The sequence below is a fragment of the Sinocyclocheilus rhinocerous genome, unplaced genomic scaffold (genome assembly GCF_001515625.1).
Source record: "Sinocyclocheilus rhinocerous isolate Xijiao unplaced genomic scaffold, SAMN03320098_v1.1 scaffold1654, whole genome shotgun sequence".
Lineage (NCBI taxonomy): Eukaryota > Metazoa > Chordata > Actinopteri > Cypriniformes > Cyprinidae > Sinocyclocheilus > Sinocyclocheilus rhinocerous.
This window is the reverse complement of record NW_015639533.1, coordinates 610,188-632,121: the sequence shown is the minus strand read 5'-3', so window position 1 is coordinate 632,121 and position 21,934 is coordinate 610,188. Positions and strand designations below refer to the sequence as shown.

Below are 21,934 nucleotides of genomic sequence, written 5' to 3'. Positions count from 1 at the left end.
GTTTACTGCATTCATTTAGCTTTGTGTGCTTTTTTGTAATTACACTGCTTATACAATATACAAATGTAATTCAGTTTAGGTTTAGGTAACTTATGATGAACTTTGATTCATCACGTGGCAGTTTTAAAGCACCTGTATTGTTATCAGAGTTATAATCAGTATATTTTAAGGTCCAAAACAGATTAAGTAGGTTAGTATGTACTCATATTTTATTGTTGTATATATATATATAGTCAAGTATAACAATGAACGAAATACATCCACTAAACTGCCAGTGCCATCTCAGAGTTTTTGAAAAGCTGTCAGCATTTATTTAAAATTCATGGCAACCACAGCTGGCAATATTTTACCTTAAAAATGTTTTTTTCCCCCCTCTGTGTAGCAATACCAAAGCAAACTATAAGGAAATATCAGAGGCCATTTAGGGATTGAGTATAACAAAGTTTCTAAAACCAAAATTAACAGTAAACTAAAAGTAATCAAGTTAAAACTATGCAGCCTAATATTATAACTAAGTGGAAACCAAATACAAACATCATAATTATACTGATATCACTACAAGTATCACTCTGCACTCAAGAAACGTGAAGTCAAAATAGCATCATCAGCACGAGGGACCTACTAACCGTTGAACTGTCACACATTATTATCGCCAATATTATCGCTTTGCTAACACTTCTTTAATTGACAGAGTATACTTTTTAATGCTTACTCTTCCTGTGTAGTCTGTGTGAAGCAGAACACTTTGCTCTTCATCTTTGCTGGCGCTGTAGACCGACTCACGTTGAAGGCTAAAGTCGAGGGGTCTTTAAGGGAGTTAATGAGTAAGCCAATAGTTAATCTTCTCCCGCTGTGCTAAAAAAGAATAATGCAAAAGTAATAAAGTTGGAGACCAAGCGCCAGAGCCGCAGCCTGTCCCAGTGCAAAGACAAAGGGAAGGAAACAGGTTTTATGCCACTATGGACCCTGCAAAGTTTTCCAGGAAGCTCTGGAGCGCGCGCAAACAGCTCATCCTGATGCTCGCCCCGTTACTGCTGCTCCCGCTGCTCTTCATTGTGCCACCAAAGGTAAAACGTTGTTAAAATTAGCCACCTGCTGCTTTGGCCTTTTGAACCCAGAGGATGGTTAAATATGCGTTAAAGTAGCCTAATTGTGCCACCCAGTTGATAACAATAATGTAAAAGTATGTAGATATTGACCTATTCCAGAATACAATTGTTTTTCAGTAATATGAGCATTAGCACGGGTTTCTTAAAGGGACAGTTCACCCTAAAATTACATTTCTGTCATCATTTACTTATCTTTATGTCGTTCCAAACCTTCCTTCTAAGGAACAAAGAATAAGACATTCTAAAGATTGTTGGTAACCAAATCGTTTGGTGCCTATTGACTTACATTGCAAAAGAAAAAATACTGAGATTACTCAAAATCCATAGGCCCCTAAAATCATTTTAAACACAGGCATTCATGTTCACATGCTTAAATGGCTTTGCCATTTAAAGCAAGATAAATATATATAATATAATGTGGTTAATTGCTTCTGTGTTTATCTCTCTCAATTTGTATAATAATCTGATTCAAGAGTCACACTTTTGGCTTACAATACATCATTTACATGCAAGTCATGAACAAACAATCTCAATAGCTGCAATAAACTACAAAGACTACAAAAACTATAAAGACAGCATAGAGGCACCTTTGAAGCAGAAAATTTGCTTGCGAGGTTTTGAATGATAAACAGGTATTGTCTAAAAAGAAGAAAAAACTTTCTGTCTGTCATACTTTTTTGAATATGTTCGTAGTTAATGTGATTTAATACTGCACTCTCATACATCCACTAAGGATGATCTAGTTAATGAAGTAAGAATGAGTTAGTTCAAAGTAACTGGAAAATGGCTCAGAAAAGTGAAATTATTTGTGAAAAAAGGCCACATTTATTTAATCTCAATAGCTGCAATAAACTACAAAGACTACAAAAACTATAAAGACAGCATAGAGGCACCTTTGAAGCAGAAAATTTGCTTGCGAGGTTTTGAATGATAAACAGGTATTGTCTAAAAAGAAGAAAAAACTTTCTGTCTGTCATACTTTTTTGAATATGTTTGTAGTTAATGTGATTATTAATACTGCACTCTCATACATCCACTAAGGATGATCTAGTTAATGAAGTAAGAATGAGTTAGTTCAAAGTAACTGGAAAATGGCTCAGAAAAGTGAAATTATTTGTGAAAAAAGGCCAGCTTCATTTATTTACAAATGCTATATTTTATAGTGCCTTCCATAGATTTCAGAAAATTTATATGACGTGTCAGTAAAGCAATGAAATAATTATACTTGATTTATCATATTTAATATTCTTCCCTGCATCTACACATCCACCTGTTTCTTTTTCAGGAGGGCAAATGTTTGTATGTGGTGCTGCTGATGGCAGTGTACTGGTGTACCGAAGCACTCCCGCTGGCGGTGACTGCAATGCTTCCCGTGTGCCTCTTCCCCACAATGGGAATCCTGCCTTCTAAGAAGGTCTGTCCGCAGTACTTCCTTGAGACTAACTTCCTGTTCCTGAGTGGTTTAGTGATGGCATCTGCTATAGAGGAGTGGGGTCTCCATCGCCGAATAGCCCTCAAGGTGCTGAAGATCGTCGGAGTGAAACCTGCCTGGTAAGAAAGAATCTGCATTGAAATTAGGAGATCTCCAGTCTTAAGTTTTAGGAATTGTAGAAGGTAAACACACGCTGGTGCAAAAAGTGCAACGAAAGTATGGTCATTTACTCAAATATCAATTCTATTAGCTGCTTCAGCTTTCATCAATTAATAAATAGGAAAGTGCAGCAATTTTTTTTTGTTTCTAAATATTAATACTGAACCATTTGACACAGATTTATCACTGATTTCATTGTTCTCTGCTTCACGATGTACAATACAGTGTGTACTACATGTATATGGTCACATTTTATTGTACTAGTTACTGTAGGAATGCTGCATAATAGTTTATTAGGTTTGGCTCTACTTGTCTTTCTTTCCTCTCCAGGCTGATTTTAGGCATGATGATCACTTCCTCTTTCCTGTCAATGTGGTTGAGTAATACAGCCACAACAGCCATGATGCTGCCCATTGCTAATGCCATACTGGAAAGCCTTTTTGGGAATCTGGAGACTCTAAAAGAGAACTGCAAGGACAAGAGTGATCCAGAGGGTGGGTGGGGAGAAATTCATATTGTGTGTGTTACAAGCTAATTAGGAAATTAAAGTCCTTATTTTTAACATTTTTATTGAATGCAATCATGACATCAGCATACTATCAATTATTTATTTGGTTTGAGGATTTGTTTGTGTGTGAAATCAACCTGCACACGTGAAAATATAATATACAACCGGAACGGAAAACTTTGAGCTGAATTTTTTCAACAAAGCGCTTTTGAAAGTCAAGAATCTTTTAATGTACAAAGAGAGTGAGAATGCTTCTTTTTCTTTTTAAAAATTCAGCCAGAAGCTTGTTTTTATTCTGAAATTCGCTTCATATTAGAGTGGTATTTTATATTAAAAAAGTAAACATTCCATTGCAGGTGATTCTCGGGTGAAGATGCATGTGCTTCCTTGTGAAAAACAGGTGCTGACCACAGAGAACACGTGAGTGAGAATAATTAATCTGTGACTTTCTTTGAACAAGCAAAGATCAAGCACAATGAGCTTGAAGATTTGATATAAATTTACCATTAAATGTCAAACATCATCTCTAGAACTTGCAGATATTGCAGCAACAAATGTAGAGTAATAATATTAGTAATAATCTGGACTCCATTGTGGGCCACGTGGACAACCTTATGAATGTTCTTATGAAAAGATCATCTTTTCATACTCTTAAACAATTAAGTCTGAATTATTAAGAGATTCTATCCCTCTCTGTAACCTCACAGACCGGATTGGACAGACAGATCAGAGCAAAAGAATCTGGAAGAAGTCAGAAGAGAGGCTGAATACCAGATGAAGGTGTGGAAAGGTTTTCTGATTTCTATACCTTATGCTGCAAGCATCGGAGGAACTGCAACCCTCACTGGCACTGCCCCTAATCTGATCCTGGTGGGTCAGCTCAAGAGGTATACCATTTTTCCATGGTTGCCATTGTAAATCACCATACCAGTGATTCTTTTGCATTCATTCTTTTATTCAACTACATTCATTTACACGATGCTTTTATCTAAAGTAACTTCCTTCTGAGAAATACAGTGTAAGTGACTTATCTTAAGGAGACAATAACATGAAAAGTGCTGCAATACAAAGTTCCAAATTGCTCTGAAGAGTACAGGCTAGACATTTAAGTAAGGCACAGTGAATTACGGAAGAGATGTGGATGTTTTGTGAAGACAGAAAAACAGTCATTGATGTTATCTATAATAAATATACTGTTTTCCACTTATGCTTACCTCTAAAATATTTAATTGGCAAGATTGGCAGTGCAATGTTTATTATATTATTTAAAAAAATCCTCATTCATTAATAGTAAAGTCATGGAAATTCATGTCTTTTAAAAGAGAGTGCACTACTGTACAGGCAGCGTTAGCATTATATCATGTCAAAATCAGTGCTGGATGACACCATGTTGCTGTCATCTGCAGTCTGCAGTCAAGATACGAGTTTGTTTTCAGATCAGGCTTCAATTCACACATTTAAAGCTAATGCAATCCTAACGAGTGCATTAGCTTTAATTAACATGCATAACATTTCATTTCTTGTTACCACTGGATGGGCTTAATTTGTCTTTGTGCTACTGAAAGGTGTAGTACAAAGGTCTATTCATTGCTCATTTTTACTCTAGTGTATGCATTGTTGTAGTCTACCTTTATATATAAGCTTTACTATGTGGCAGACAGTCCTGCTCTTAGGTGAAAACAGTGTTGAACAATCATATGGCAGTTGAACTGATTGTGCTTGTGACATATACTGCCCTGTTTCAACTAATGCATGCTAACAAGAATTTTGGATGGCACAGGCTTTTGAAAAAGCTGTTTAGTAATTAGGTCACCACCAACAAGCCAAAATAGAACCTAGTTTGATTTCCTAGTTTGAGTGCCACAGAGTTTGAGATGCTCCAAATCCCAGCTACATTAAAACCCAGGCAAGGCAAATGTTTTAAATGTCAAAAATAATTAATAAACTCGAAGCAAAGACATTGCATGATATTTGACATTTTCAGCTTTGTAGAACAAATTGAGAATTTTAATGTACACGTTTATGGTCTTTTCACAAAATTCTAAACATTAAATTAATAATGAAAAATCATTTTAAGATCAAGTCTACAATGATCAAGGAAGAATCTGTAGGCCCTGTCCTAAATCGCACCCTAAAACCTTGCTGTCCACACTTTCATGTTGTAATGCCGTAATGCAAAGGGGGCATTCGTGAATACACTTCTGAAAGCTAAAATGACAAATGGGACACCCTATGGTCACATGGACTTAACAAACACGGGCATGCCGTGGCCATTGTAAGTCTGCAAGACTGCAAGTACACATGAAGTGCGCCATTTGGGACCAGGCCCTAGTTGGGTCAAGTGAAAGTGCTTACATTTAGCAATTTTCTAATTGGATACAAAATGCTGGCATGGTCTTCAAAAGTTCATGCAAACCCAAATGATCCATGTTACCTATTATGATTTTAGAATGGTCCAAAGAACATCTTGTGTGCTTTAGTCTGACCCTTTGTACAAAGGAGTTCACATGATCAGGGTAAGAAGGAATTTAAAATTTAAATTTTATTTAAAATTAAAATTTTTCTTATTTGATTAGTAACTTAAGAAATATTACAGCATCTTCTTGTTCTTCCTCATTATGCCATAACATTTCTTTTAAAATAATTATATTTATTCAAATAGGTTTGAAGGAAAAAAAATCCCGATTTTGGGCCCCCTGCATCTATAAAATGTAGCTGAGTGTCTAACTGTGCTGGCATCGGGAAAAAGATTGAGCACATGTGGGTCTGAATAGCATCTGCTGTGTGAAAAGACTGAAGAGCACATTTGGTGGATGTAGTTTATTGCAGCTATTGAGATTGTTTGTTCATGACTTGCATGTAAATGATGTATTGTAAGCCAAAAGTGTGACTCTTGAATCAGATTATTATACAAATTGAGAGAGATAAACACAGAAGCAATTAACCACATTATATTATATATATTTATCTTGCTTTAACTCATTGGCTGAATAAGCCAACAAAATCTCATGGCGATTTGTAGCAATTTTAAGTTTTGGTGAATTGGTGGCTAATTTGTATGAATTTGTTCATCTCATTTATACATTTTCATACGATCTGCTTATGCCCCTGTGTGAGCCCGTTATGTTTAGAGGTGGGGTTAAACATAAACCCTCCTGAAGACCTCAGACTGAACTGGCTGTCCTTAAGTTTGGTTTACACATATAATTCATAAATGTCATAAAGTGAATGATCAAAGGTATGTACTGTTTTGTTAAAATCAAAACAATGCAGTGTTGTGGTTCAGCCTTTAACATTTTAGAGGTTGATTCTCTGTGAAAAAGCCAGAAGGTGAGCTGCACATCTCAAATGGAAACTTTCTCACTGAGATATTCATGCAGTCTACTGTACATTTGTTTTATTTTCTTGCATACTTCAGATGCAATTAAATTAAGCTTTGTGAATGTAATCTGAATGTGTTTCCACCATCAGTTTGGGAAACATTTCCTTCAGTAACTCATTCAGATACAGGCTCCAATCATTTACCATAATTCATCACTGATGTTTAATCGGCTTAGAACATCTTGTCTCATAATGACTTGACAAAAAAGGAGAGACAAAAGCAGAGTTGAAGTTAAACAAAATATGCATTACAGCTGATATGATCAACAGTAAAGTTTTTAATTCTGCCTTGGCCTTTAAATTAAAAATGTATTAGAGTGAATTAAAAAGTGTAATTTAATGAAAAATTTAAATAATAATTAATCTGTTTCTGTAAGAAAAGATAGATCAAGGCAGCACTTAATAGATACAAAACAGCTGACACTCAATTATTACTAATCAGTTTCTGAGGAGGAAATGACTATGAATATCTAATTAAAACTCTTATGTTTTCATGTTCTCTGGACAGCCTTATCTTAAAGTTGTGATAATAAGCGAAGCAAAACTACAGTATGTCTTAGGATACTTTGATGAACTTTTTTGATCCACTTCAAATGTTAACTACAGTATGTATATATATATATATATATATATATATATGTGTGTGTGTGTTAAGGTCTGCTCACTTAACACTAATAATACATTAGTGATTTTTTTCAGTAACTATTTCTGCTGGTTACATTGATATGCCAGTAGGTGGCAACAAGTTCCCACTTTTAAGAGTGAGTTATTTACTAAAATTAGTTTGAATTCAGTTTGATTAGTTTTTATTTAGGAACAAAACACCTGCGTGTTTCTTGAATACTTGCGATTTTTAACTGTTTTTGTTGGCGAAGGAAAAACAGCAAAAACTAATTTAAATGTCTTGCATGTTTTTGTCTGTAGCTACTTCCCTGAATGTGACCTCATAAACTTCGGCTCATGGTTTGTCTTTGCCTTCCCGCTGATGCTTCTTTTCCTCATTTTGGGCTGGATCTGGATTGCTTTCCTCTATGGCGGACTCAATACACGGTAATTATGCGGACTAAATGCATATGCAGAAAATGAAATGTGTACTATATCTGTCACATGTATGTTCCCGTTTAGTTCCTGTTTGCCCTTATTTGGTTAGTTCCTGTTCTCGTTATTAGTTAATCATGGTTCATACTGTTCACCTGTTATGTTTCATGATCCCTTTTGTCTCCACTCCATTTAAGCCCTGTGTTCTCCTGAATTTGTTTGTCTCGGATTAATGTTGTTGATTTATTGGTCTACGTGTGTTGATGCTATTCAGTTCTCCTGTTCTTTGTGTTTGAAGTTATAATTAAAGTCTATTTACGTTCACTCGTTCTTCGAGCGCTTTACTACAACCATGACCCGTGACAATATCAGGGGTTTTACATCTTTTCTATCTCATAGACCCAAAAGTATGATCATCCTCATGGGCCTCTACTTCTAAAAATTTAAAAGGCAGCTATTTATGTGTGTGTGTATATAATCCCAGTTTCAGTATTTAGTTTCTATTTCTACTTTTTTGTTATTTCATAATTTTTATTCATTTTAATAAATGCATTATTTAATTTATTTAAATTTTTGCACAGTTTTTATAATCTTTTTCTTAGACCCCAGGTTGAAAACCCCTGTACTGTACTATATTACGTATCACAAATGTGTAACTGTTTTACTCAGGCTTTGTATTAGCAAACATGATGAACGGGCAGCTGCAGAAGCAAAAGCAAAAGCTGTTATTGATGAAGACTACAAGAAACTTGGCCCAATAAAGTAAGTCACGGAGTATTTCAACATATCATAAACACTTTCTGCTTCCCTCTATTCCCGACATTAATTGTGTTAAAATATCTTCTTTGCCCCTAGATTTGCAGAAGGATCTATCACTTTCTTATTCATTATTTTTGCTGTACTTCTGTTTACGCGAGATCCAAAGTTTGTAACTGGATGGTCGGTTTTCTTCACCAAAGGGTAAGACACTGTGACAGGCAGGTATTGAAAAATCATGGAGGTATTTCAAGTGTCACATTTTCACATGAAGATTCATGCAAGATGAATGAAATATTAAAACGGTCATATTCTGCTTGAGCATTTTGTTGAAGTCCTATCTTTAGGTTTTTAGAATAGCAGTTTATAGGGTGTTGATTCATAGGTTATGTTTAGGTTGACCTTTAAAGATGCAATTTTTTGAATCTCTAAAACGTTAATGTAAAATTCATGAGGGACTAAAAACAAACTTCATAAAACATTCTTTTAACATTATTCACCTAACTAATAATTAGTACAATTGGCTACGTCACAACAATGAAGACAAAGTTTGAGTGTTGTTGGTCATAATTTAATATCTAATACAATTCAGTCCAACACAATGGCACAATTTTTATGCCTTTATGTAAAGGTCAAATGCATTTCATATGTGCTACAACAAACCTGTGCCACCAGGATTTAATTTATTCTTCACAATGAAAATGTATGCAATTAGGAGTTTCTTTAAATACTTTTTAATTTAATTTAAATAGTGTTTATATTAATGTCAATCATTTAACTAAAAACTAATTAAAGAAAAAAGCTTTTTATAAAATATATATACTATGTTTACATTAAAAAACATTTCCATTTAGAAGGAAGAAAATTAGTCTGTGCATATGTAAATAATTGCGTCCAGAAATAAAGACTTCCTCCTCTCCTTTGGTTATGGCAATTACATTGATTCAGTGGTTCATATTAATGTGCTAATGAGAAATCAGGATTGCTGCTTGCATTAATGCCTTGTCTGCACAATTGTTTTGACATTTTCATTCACGCAACATATCTTATTTGCAGTTGTATATTATTTAATGGCAAAGTGAGTGAGTTTTCTATTTTAAAGTACTTACAGCTACTTACAGCTTACAGCTATAAGACATTTGTTGATGATACATTTGTAAAAGGAAGACTTCAAGTTTTCTGTAATGTCTTTTTTCAGTCGACAGTGAAAGGTTGGTGATCATTCCCATTTTGTTTGTCCATCAGTAATTTTCAGTAAACATTTTGTTTGATTGCTCTTTCCAAAAATGTTTCACAAATTCATCTTCCTTTCAGACTTCTAATTCTCGCTCATTCTTTGGCCCCTAAAATATTTAGATTGTCCTACCAATGGAAGACTGAGACAGGAGTTCTCAATCAACTTTTTTTGGAAATTTGGTGACTTCACTTAACTAAACAATTCACAAATTAAGTGACAATTATTTTAACTGTAAATCCATTAGAAGCATCTGATAACTAGTCAACCAAATAACAACCATCTACCAACAATTCAACCATGGCTGTGTCCAAAATAACATTGCAACTGTTAAAAAAAGTTATATTCACAAGTCCTATCACATGGCCTCATGGGATAGTAAAGTGTCCATTAAATTCACACCTCAGAATCTCAAAGAAAGTAGCAGATCAGGGTATGTTTTATGAATATTCGGACATAGCATACGGTTTCTTTGCCTACTATATACAGTAGTAGCAAGATAGTATGCATTTTTGGATGCAGCCAATAGAAAGCTATGGTTCATACATTAAGTATTCATCCTAATAGTATCAGTGGTCTTGGACTGCTTATGAATTCTCAGCTCAACAATTTAAAACAGCAGAACAACTTTTCTATCCACCATCTGAAGGTCGCACTGAATAACTTCACTTTGCCCCCAATGTTGCTAATTGGAGCTTGAAAAAGCAACACTGAAGGTAACACTAGCAGCGCTTCACATGTTTCTGTGTTTATCTCCTTCCAGCTACGTTTCTGACGCAGTAACTGGAGTCATCATTATCTCCATCCTCTTTTTCTTTCCATCCCAGTGTCCATCTCTCCGCTGGTGGTTCGATTCAAGAGGTCAGTGGGTGATTTATTGATTTTCTGTTTGTGGTATTACAACAGCTGAGAGCTATGAAATTATACATTTTAAATCAGAGAAACTCAACAAACTCAATCAATATTATTAATTTTATATAATAAATCAGGGCCCTAAGACATAATAGGCTTATACTGGGCTTGAATTTGGTAAATTGGAACACCAAATTTGTAAATTGGGACACTGAATGTGTTGTGAATTTTTGGCAGGACAAACGTTGCCACTGCATTCCGTTACCAAAGTAACTTTCCAGTAGCGCAGTTTATTCTGGCAGTCAAAGAGGTTTCTAGAGTACATGTGAGTGTGGTTCATGTTGAATAAGACGAGGAATGTTAATGATTCAGATTAGTGTGTCTAAGAGAGATCCAGCAGAGAACTGTGCGCAGAGAGATTATAATAATCTCTAACAAATCTCTCCACGTATCACTGTTTCTTTTACACTGTGTACATTTCTTTTGTCTATATTTGGAAAATCTGTTTGCTAATTTTTAATAATCTACTCTGCGAAAAAGTCTCTCTGATTAAAAATATTTAGTCACTGGTTGTAAACTTGTAAAATTTCTGTTTGACTTATTAGAAGTTCTGTAAAATAGTGATAATACTACACTCTTAATAATGGTTCTTTATTGGCATCTAAAGTTCCATGAAGAACCTTACGCATCTATAGAACGTTGTTCAGTAAAGGTTCTTCAAATATAGATTTTTGTGCTGAACTTTAGAGGTTGATTCATCGTAGTAATAATAATGAAGGGAATATTGATTGATAAAACCCATTTTGTGAAACTGTTTTGTTTTTCAGTGTTATGTTGTGAACACTTTCTTCATATTTATTTGGTATTTTTAACGGTGCACATCAAGTTATTAATTCTAGACCACATGTAAAACATGAATGTTGTGAAAATACGGTAGTACTTCCTGTGTGTTAAGGGCTAAATATGCTTTCTAATTTGTACTTGTAAAATATAAATCCTTCTGTTCATCATTTTATAGTGAAGGCTGCGAAAAGTGGCTGCATCAGACATTCTGGAGTCCACATTTAGCATTTTTAGTAGCAATCAAATGAAGTACAGATCTACATTTCATCTCCTGTCAGATGCATTTTGTTCTCTACCAGTTCCAAATAAATTTTCTTTCCTTGTGCAGTTCAAAAGATGCAATCAAATTCAGATGTCAAATACACAGTATTTGTGCAACAACATGAATGTTGAGTGAGCTGTAGATTGGAACTGCCTTAAACTTGGTGTGGTTTTATATACGTTTATGAATATTTTATATATTTGTGTATTTATACAGGATCATTAAGGTTAATGGTCGATCAATATGAGCCTTTCAATAATCTTTTTTTTTTTTATAAACAATCCTTGACCCCCTCCAAATGGAATATCTGAATGCGTCCTACTATTAAATCTTTCTTTCACATATGATTTGCACTTGAGATGGTCAGTCAGCTTGAGGTCATAATTAATTTTCATTTTTATCGTTATCTCTCCAGCCTCAATTACACCATATGTGCCCCTGTTGTCATGGAGAAAAGCTCAAGAGAGCGTGCCATGGAATATTATTTTGCTACTGGGTGGTGGATTTGCAATGGCCAAAGGCTGTGAGGTACCTTATTATCTGCTTTTCACTTTTTGGACTGGAATACAAGCTGGAACTTGCCATTACATGGCTGAAATTTCAAATTGTAATTAATACCTAAAAGGATCTAATTCAGTCAACCTGTTGATAATTCACTGGAAGGCATTGTGTAAACCCTATGACCCTCATGATTTTTTGTAAACCCTATGACACATAAAGGTTTTTTTTTGCCAATAGGAGTCAGGGTTAGCAGTATGGATAGGAAATCACCTGCAGCCTCTAGCCCAGGTTCCTCCTGCTGTCGCAGTCATCCTCATCACAGCCTTCATCGCCTGCTTCACTGAATTCGCCAGTAACACAGCCACCATCATTATCTTCCTCCCTGTCATTGCTGAACTGGTATGGACAAATGTACCTCATAAAATTTGTGTGCGTGTATGTATATATATTGTACCTATTAGGGCTGTCAAAATGGCTGAAAAACGAAATTCGAATTTTGTACTTAAATATGATCAAAATTCGAATTATATTCGAATTTAAAATGCATAATTTCAGTTAGGGTGAAGAAAAGCCTTTGGCTACTCTCCGGAGGCCACAAGAGGGCGCATCATTCAAAGCATAAGATAGCATGACTATCTGCGAAAAAAAGTGCATAATGTTTAAAATAATGTTTATAAACCAATTATAATTAAGTTGCTTAAACAACTATAAACAAAAAAAGCATCATATATGTATGCATAGTTTAATACAAAGGGCGGAAAGCCAATCACACAGAGTACATTTTTCATTTAAAAACATGAGATGCAGTGGAATGGGGAAAAAACTGCCATAAAGTCTCGATATATGTTTTTTTCAAAGTAAAACTTGCCTTAATTTTACATGGCTTTCTAAACACGCGGCTCTTTTGTGCGAGACGCGAGTGCAACAGTAATAGATGTCCGTCTAGAAAATGCGTGAAATATGCGTTCTGTGTGAACGGCTTGGTTTCGGTTTGGACGTTTTAATAAAAAAGAAGATAAATAGATGAAATATAATTAAAATAGAATAGAAAGTGCTAGAGTTAGAGGGTCAAATAAAGATGGAACAGATGTATTTTTAGTCGTTTCTTGAAGTTGGCTAAGGACTGCTCGGATTGATTTGGGCAGGTCATTCCACCAAGAGGGAACAGTTAATGAAAAAGTCAGTGAAAGTGATTTTGTGCCTCTTTGGGATGGCACAATTATGTGTCGTTCACTTGCAGAACGCAAGCTTCAAAAGCAAATCTGCAGGACCGGGCAGTTTTAGCAATGTGGTCTGAGAAAGTCAGCTGATCATCAATCATAACTCCAAGGTTTCGAGCTGTTTTTGAAGGAGTTATGGTTGATGTGCCTAACTGGACGGTGAAATGTGATATTTTGATGGATAGAATGTTTTACTGTCACTTTTAATCAATTAATCAATGCATCCTTACTAAATAACATACCATACACACCATACCATCAAATAAAGTGACATTTATTTTAAAGACTTTTTTATTTTAGAATTTTATATTTAGAATGCTTTTTAAAAGTAGTCTTTACTAATAAATTACCAGTAAAAAAAAACCCAAATGAAAACATTGCTTAAAATGGCAAAAATTGCTTTAAAAGTTTCCAACATCATTTATTTAAAGATGGCTCCTAATTTGATGTTTTATCTAATGTGATTTAATTCATACAAGTGTGACTTAAATGTCCCAATATTAAGCATATATCATTTTATGTTTGCATAGTTTATAAAATGAAAACAAAATCATATATAGCAATACATTGTGACATTATATCCACCAAATACTTTACTTTTAGGCCATCCGTGTGAACGTCAACCCACTGTACTTCATGATCCCAGCAACAACTGGTTGCTCTTACGCTTTCATGCTTCCTGTGTCCACACCTCCCAACTCAATCGCCTTTGCCTCCGGACACCTGATGGTCAAAGATATGGTGAGAAAACAACCACAAAAACACATTACATCAGAGCACACACATGTTGTTTTCAGTTGCTGAATAAGATGTGTGTGTGATGTTCACAGGTTAAAACAGGATTTGTGATGAACATCCTGGGAATTCTTTGTGTGTCTCTGGCCATGAACACCTGGGGTCTTCATATGTTCAATCTACACATATACCCTGAATGGGCAAGACCTTTAAATGCTTCCTCAGCAACTGTGGCTACACATGCTATAGTAACCATGAATATGACAGGTTAGAGAACAACTACAGAGACGAATACGGACGCACAGTCAGGCCAGATTCTGTATATACTGTAGATATAAGACTAAAAAGAAATGGAAAAATTGCTTAACTGAGGGATTCCCGCTGTGGATGGATCAACACTATCATGACCTGACTTCCTGCTTAGCACTGCCCTCTTGTGCCTTGATGCCACTTCACCAATTTTGGGCAGGAAATTTAAAAATGTTTAAAAACATGTAATGTTTATACAGATATATGTAGATTTAAACTGGTAGGAAGCAAGTTAAATTCAAGATGTTAAAATCTTTTATGCAAATCTCAACATTTTTAATAAAGTATCCTCTGCATCTGTTTTTTTAGATTTTAAATGTGTGGTTTTAATGTAATTTGTATTGATGTTGTAAATTTGTTGTATTTATGCAGTAATTATTAATTATGTAACATTTCTATTTTCTGTTGTTGTGATCTTGTGTTCATTATCCATATGTCCCAATTAAAGCATTGATCCATCAAAATTATGTAAAGTTATTGGCGAACCTCTAAATGGACCCAGTGACCGATTTAACACTTAAATCCATATGAAAAAAATCCATATATAATAAAAATATGACTACTGCAGGTACAAAACAGGAGAAAATACTGTGTGGGATTATGGGAAATGGTAACATAAGAGCACAGAAGACCAAAACAGTACATATTTTATAAAAACCACTTGAAACCAGCAAGCACAGTATTTACCGACTTCCCTTTTAAACATATGTTTTTGTATATCTTCCTTTTTAAGGTTCAAGAAAAGTGCAGTTTTGTTTTTTTCTGCCATGTCATGTGGTGTTGTGTAAGTGACCATGTTAGAGGATGTGCAGTGTGACCGGTGTTTGGGTTTCATGTGAATCTGAGCAACTGAATGAGTCAGTGTGCATGTGTGTTCAGCATCCAGCTCAGAGTCATAGGATTGGGTGTATATAAATATGTGTGTATTCAGTGCCCCGCTCAATATGAAGCTGGCCAGTTCTGCTATTATGACCAACCTTTAAATGTAGAGATAAATCCATGATCTTATTCAAGCCTCCATTTAACCAACAGCAATGATGCCTTTAAGAAACTACCATCTCTCTATTTTGTCCCTCAGGTATGTCAATATTTCTGCAATTATAAAAGACATGTGCTTCCAAATAGAGACATTTATTGATTATCATTATAATTGAGCAAGAAGCAAATGGAAGTGGACAAAGTGGAAATAGGCTGTATTAGATTAGTGGTAACATTGTGTTCTCGTGTAAATACTGAGAAATATTATTGCGCTATATTTATGAAATATGTAGTTGTTGATTTAGCTATTGCTGTTACTATAGCAATTCGTTACAATAATATGTAATATAACACGCTGTGAAATAAAGTTCAATGGGTTTAGTAATCAAATGTTTCATAATGAAACTTGCTATTTGTTTGTCTTTTTTGTCAGTTGATATTATCAACAGGATATTCCCCCACAAAATTATGTTTACACATCCTCATGTCTTTCGAAATCTGTTTGACTTTTTTTCTTCTGTTGAAAACAATAAATGTTTTCTAGAATGTCAAAGCTATTCTGTCATACAGTGAAAGTAGATGGGGACCAGTGGCTGTCAAGCTGCGCAAAGAAAAACCATAAACCATTAATGTATCATAATAGTTCACGTACTTTGTAGGTTGTTATTCATAGAAAATCTTGTATGACAGTCATTTACTTTCATTGCAAGGAAAAAGCAGACTGGAATTTTTTACAGTAAATACTTCCTTTCTGTTCCACTAAAGAAATAAAGTTAAATGGGTTTCAAAAGACTTGCAGCTGAGTAAATGATTAGATTTTTTTCCCCTTTTAGTTTAAAGAAGCGATTTAATTGGCTTAAATGGTTCATTTTCTAATAAAACTGCTGTAAGCGATATAAGCCAATAAAGACTCATTCAGCTATCCTACAGAGATAAACATTTTACTTTCGTCTCATTTCTAACTCTCTTTATATACTAATTGATCATGTCTTTACTATGTACGTGTTTGTGTGTGTTAGAGCCTCAGTGAGGAGCAGTATGGAGGCGCTGTGGTTGTGTTACTCTTCTCCGACTCCTCAGAGTGCAAGTCACCTGCTCGCCCTACTTGTTCTCTGTCTCTCATTGGCTGCTGTAACTGCTTCACTACTTTTCCACTGGCTCATAGACCTTTTAAAATATGACATCCAGACAGCATTGGTTGCAGTTGGTATCTATGCCACAGCTGTGTTTATCCTGTCATCTCTCATCCATCCGTTTCGATGTGCCTTCATGCTAATCTTCCCGACGTTGTTCGCCCGACAGGGCCGTAAACTGCTCTTGTCCGCATCCATGATGATCGTAGTGCTGTTTGTCCTACCCAACATGGCCGCCAACATTGCAACTCTCACACATGTTGTGAAATGTGCATCAGAAAAACTCTCTCAAAGTCTCCTAAGCAGCTCAAACCTCATCAACACCATTAAAGACAATATCGTCAGAAGAACCGAGGAGAGCGTGGATGGGAGTTTAGTGCAAACGCTGCGTGATTTTGATCACACCACACATATTAATGTCTCGGAAGTGAAGGGGCGGTTGCATGTGTTGAGTCAGCGAGTGCAGGAGGATTTCTCTGAAGTTAAAAGTCAAGTACAGGACCTGAAGCTGCTATTCAGCAGGATCTTTGCTGCTGGTTTTGTTTTGTATTTGTTCAGTGAGTCTGTCATGTACCTTCGGTCTTATCTGACATCTGTAAGATTTGACAACACGTATATCACAGGTGGGCTCAGGAGGAAAGGAGCTGAAAAAGGAATTGTGGTTGAAGCAAAGGATGTGAAAAATGGAGTAAACTCCACCAGTTTCAGAATAACTAAAAAGGAACTTTTCAAATGTCTGGCTCCAGCAATGGTGATCACTCTGTACCTGCTAATGACAGTCTTTTTGATAGTGCTGGACTTTTTCTTGTATTACTTGGTGAAAACAGGTGGGCCTTGGATTTCAAACATGCCATCCACCAACATCAGCATCAATGTCAACTTCAAGGTAAACCACTCCACCAGTTTCTCCTTAAAGATATCCCGATGAAATGTAACTCCAAGAAATGAGTCTTTGACCAATTGCGATTGTTCCTCATTTGTAATTCGCTTTGGATAAAAGCCTCTGCTTAATGCATACATGTAAATGTAGAATAAGCATTGTTGTTAAATTTATACTAATGTACAGTAATTAAGTAAATGATAAAAAGTCAAAGTAAACTGGAAGTCAAAGTCAAACACACTTCAAAGATACTTTGGAAGTCAGTGGCTACCGTCAACTGTTTGGTTACCAACATTCTTCAAAATATCATCTTTTGTGTTCAACAGAAGAAAGTAATTCTTACAGGTCTGGAACAACGTTTTCAGAATTTTCATTTTTGGTGAACTATCCCTTTAAGTAGAAGTAGATAAAGTAAATAGGCCAGTTACTGTTCACCATTGTGAAAAATAATAACGATTCTCTCTTCTCTTCCCCTCTATCTTTCTAATCTTCCTAGGTTGGAACAGAAGTGGCCATTTGTCAGATCTTGAGCTCAGACTGTCAGCTAGAATTGTTCAACTTCAACAGAACTTACACAGCCCTCATTCACTCTGATCCAAACGTGTGTGAGGCTCAATCCAGCAAGCTGAACCCAAGTGTAGTGACGGCGCTGGTGTTCCTCTATCTGTTCAGCTACACCTTGCTGCCGCTGGAGGTCTACGCTCGACGCCTTCGGAGGAAAGTAGCAGCTTCTTTCTTCCAGCAGCAGGAGGAGAGAAGGGTCGAGTTCCTTATTAAGAAAATTCAAACTAAACAAAAAGAAAGACAAAATGAGGTTTTCTTTATAGAAACCAAGCATCAAGATAAAGATGTCTCTGGAATGATAGATCAGCTATAATACACTTAATACTAGGCTGTATGTTATAAATACCGTACTTAATAAGTGTACATATTCAAATTTGTGAATCAAATATTTTGTTAAACAACATTTATTTTAAATGTTTTTATTTCATATATATTCCTTGTTTATTTATACTGCAGTGAAGTGGCATGTGTCTGACCTATGATGCTATGAAAGGAAAAAATACCTCAGAGTGAAAACGGCTTTCTGCTTTTACCTTACAGTTCATGATCCATTAAGGGACCGTGTTAGTGATACTGTAGCATAGTACCTGTTCTGCAGGGACTGGATGAACATGACACTAATGGACAGGAAATCAAAAGGTCTTACATCACAGCAAGAAGTAACTCTGCAGTGGTTATTATATATGTACAGTATATTATACTGTATGTGCATATTATATAAACAAACTGAAATAAGAAAGAAGAGTCAGATACTATGTGCATCATTATTAGTGGTTTATTATATGACTAACAAGTAGATAATGAGTTATATCAGAAAAAAAATATTATTTTTTCTTCTCTATTGTGAGAAAGATCTCATGTCTTGCTGACGTCAAACTGAACAGGTAGATCTGAATATGCGAACCCACAATGAGGTTTATTTTTAATAAAGTTTCTGATGATTTCAGCCTGATTTGTGAAGTTTGTGTCATGCAAATTATAAGAATATGTCCATTTTAAACCACATATCAGTGTTGGTATTAGTTTCATAATTCACACCAAATGACCCATATTACATTAGGATTCACATACATAGCTTAAAGGGATAGTTGAAAAACACAAAAATAGGCATTGTGAAAAATGTCTCCAATGTCCATCCAATGAAAGTCAATGGGTTTCCAGTGTTGTTTTCGACCCAACTGACTTTAAATGTGTGAGCAAAAACAACTGATCAATATGTCTCTTGTTTCACAGGAGAAAGATAGTCATACAGGTTGAGTAAAAGGGTGAATAATTAATGACAGAATTGTTCCTTTAAGGGAAAACAATGACACCTATAGAGCTTTGCTCGTGGTTGACTCTTAACTTTTATAAAGAATATCTCTTTGGATTTGAGACTTTAGTCTTTGCAACTTTACAGATCTTCTTTATGCACCAAGAGCTTGTAACACTCCAAAGAGAAAGGAAAAATTTAAATCGCATCATATGACCCCTTTAAACAAACTCAGAGATAGAGAGCAAGTGTCAAAGTGTCCAAAGAATGATACTTTGCTTGACATCACAAATCTTTTGGATGACTGATTTTTTTCTTCTTCCATTTTCTCTTTTTCAATGTTTCTTTTGGAGCCTGATCACAATTGATATTACTCTTAGTGTGTATGTCTGATGGAAACTTGATAGCCTCAGAGCACCATATTCTTTTTCTTGTGTGTCTGAGGAGGTGGAATAGTTGCCATAAAGAATTATGACTACACTGACTGCCACTTTATCTAGACTTTATAAAGACTTTTGTCAAGTCCATCAAAGACTGCATATGCGAGAAGAATAAAGACCCTTACTTTGTAGCTTTGTCCAACTCCATCAGGGATAAGTTCAGCGCTCACTTTCAAGAGCGCCACATTATTCTTGCCTCTGTCACAGCACACTTACAAAGCTCTGCTGCAGTGCCACTATCATCTGTCTCATAGCAACTGCCTCTTTAAGCTGTCTGCATCGCCATGACATTTTAAAGCTAATACACTGATAAAACCATTTTCAGGGAAAGAAACGGCAAGCATTAGTCAAAGAAACACAGAAAGACATTCAAAGCCAGATCTTGAAAAGATAATTATTAGCATTAAAATGTTTCAGAGAAAAGCCAGCGAGAGCCCTTCAATAAGGTCACATATGTTGTCTCAGACCCAAAACAAGAAATGAAAGGCAGAAAATGATGTGATGAAAATGATGAGACAAAAAAATGCCTCCCACAGAAGATGGTGATTATGAGGATGAGGTCATGAAGAAGAGTTGAATGAAGCTGATTCTGAAAATAACACTTTCAGTGCAATATATTAGAGAATGTTACCCAATAATAAAAAAATTCTGTTCATTAAAAGTCATTATTTACTCACCCACCTGTCACTCCAAAACCATACTTTCTTTTCATCTGTGGAACCTAGAAGGAGAAATTTTTCTCCAGGAGGAGAACGTTCCTCTTTTCCATGCAATTGCAATGCAATTTAAAACTACCAAAAATTATGATAAGCCCTATGTGTTGTATTCACTATAAGATACAGAACAATTTAGAAATGTAAGTTATTAAATTAAAATCTTGTCATGTGCTCTAGGTGTATTCTTGAGAAAAGTAGATTCAAAGATTCAAATAGGGTTTTTGGTCAATTTCAATCTGTTCTTGCGTATTGCTTTTTAAGACTTTAATCAAAGCATACATATTGGAGCACAATTATGGTAATTTTATTGTGCTTTTGCATATTTTAGAAAGCTTGAAAGCGTCAGTCCCCATTCAGTGAAACAAGAAGAAAAAAAACCCGGATTTTTTCTTATGTTCCGAAGAAAGAAATGGATGGTTTGACATCAAGTACATAATTTCATTTTTGAGTGAACTTTTCCTGTAAGTCATATTTTTGTTTTTAGTCACAAACATATTTCAGCTTAACTATGTAAATCTAAGTAAAATATCTAAATGTTATAGCAGTGGAGAGTGGGGTTAGACAGTCAGTGGATAAGATGCACCATGATTGTAAACTGACCATCTGACTGAATCTGATTCAAACCCATGTGAAACTTTAAAGATAAATTTACCTCTTTTAAAAACTAATTTAATGATCAATTTTCCTTTTACAGTCATATTTCTTTATTTTTTTTTTATTTTTTTAGCTAACCTAAAAAATATAAGACCAACCAAAATATTTAAATGTTTATATTTGAATCTTTAATTGTTCGCATTTCTGAAACAATGTTGAACACCAAATTTGTAACCTTCCCAAAAACAGACTAAACAGAGAGTTTGTTGAGTAAAATTAAATAAAAAAACTGATTTAGAGTTAAGGAATAAATGTCACTGAAACTTATAAACATTTTAGTTTAAAGATTATTGGCATGGTAGCTTTTCTGCAAATGTTTAACAGGCCATTAGGGGCTACAGGTGGAAAGATATATCTGATTATAATGTGATAAAAAGCATCTTCTGCTTCTTATCAGAGAAGGATTTTGTGCACTTGTACACTGTTCAAATAAACTACAAATAATGAGTACATGATCAACTAAACCAGTTGCGTAATATCACATTAAAATACCGGTTTATACTTCAGATATTTAACATAACTGCAGTGACTTATGCTGGGGTAAGTTAAAAATGCTGGCTCAATTTACCTTAGCTGCCATTTTGGAAACAAACAAACAAACAAACAAACAAAAACAGATAGCTTACCAATTCAGGCTAATATTTAGCTAAATGGTTTACATGGTTTTACATGTTGCTAAATCACCTATATGCATCATAAATATTTTAGACCTGGTTAAATTTGCTTTGATATAACAGCCATTACATCTGCTATGTTCAAATTTCACTTTGACATTCCACTTCTCCCATGTGTTTCTCCTTTTACCTGTATATTTATTCCCTATATGCATCATAAATATTTTAGACCTGGTTAAATTTGCTTTGATATAACAGCCATTACATCTGCTATGTTCAAATTTCACTTTGACAAGCCAAATTTTACTTTGACATTCCACTTCTCCCATGTGTTTCTCCTTTTACCTGTATATTTATTCTGAAA

General features: G+C 35.0%; 2 protein-coding genes across 2 annotated transcripts; both read left to right on the top strand.

Annotated features, from left to right (window-relative positions):
* Positions 1-514: 514 nt before the first annotated feature.
* LOC107751436 (solute carrier family 13 member 3) lies at positions 515-14,627 on the top strand. The gene is made up of 13 exons (XM_016567170.1): positions 515-1,067; positions 2,395-2,660; positions 3,031-3,194; positions 3,565-3,628; positions 3,916-4,095; positions 7,514-7,639; positions 8,297-8,389; positions 8,483-8,587; positions 10,381-10,478; positions 11,990-12,102; positions 12,313-12,474; positions 13,899-14,036; positions 14,126-14,627. The coding sequence occupies exons 1-13, from the start codon at positions 960-962 to the stop codon at positions 14,300-14,302; spliced, it is 1,794 nt and encodes a 597-aa protein (XP_016422656.1). The 5' UTR covers positions 515-959; the 3' UTR covers positions 14,303-14,627.
* A 481-nt stretch (positions 14,628-15,108) lies between these two features.
* ocstamp (osteoclast stimulatory transmembrane protein) lies at positions 15,109-18,207 on the top strand. Its single transcript, XM_016567201.1, has 3 exons — positions 15,109-15,417; positions 16,337-17,336; positions 17,827-18,207. The coding sequence occupies exons 1-3, from the start codon at positions 15,374-15,376 to the stop codon at positions 18,205-18,207; spliced, it is 1,425 nt and encodes a 474-aa protein (XP_016422687.1). The 5' UTR covers positions 15,109-15,373.
* The last annotated feature ends 3,727 nt before the right edge of the window (positions 18,208-21,934 follow it).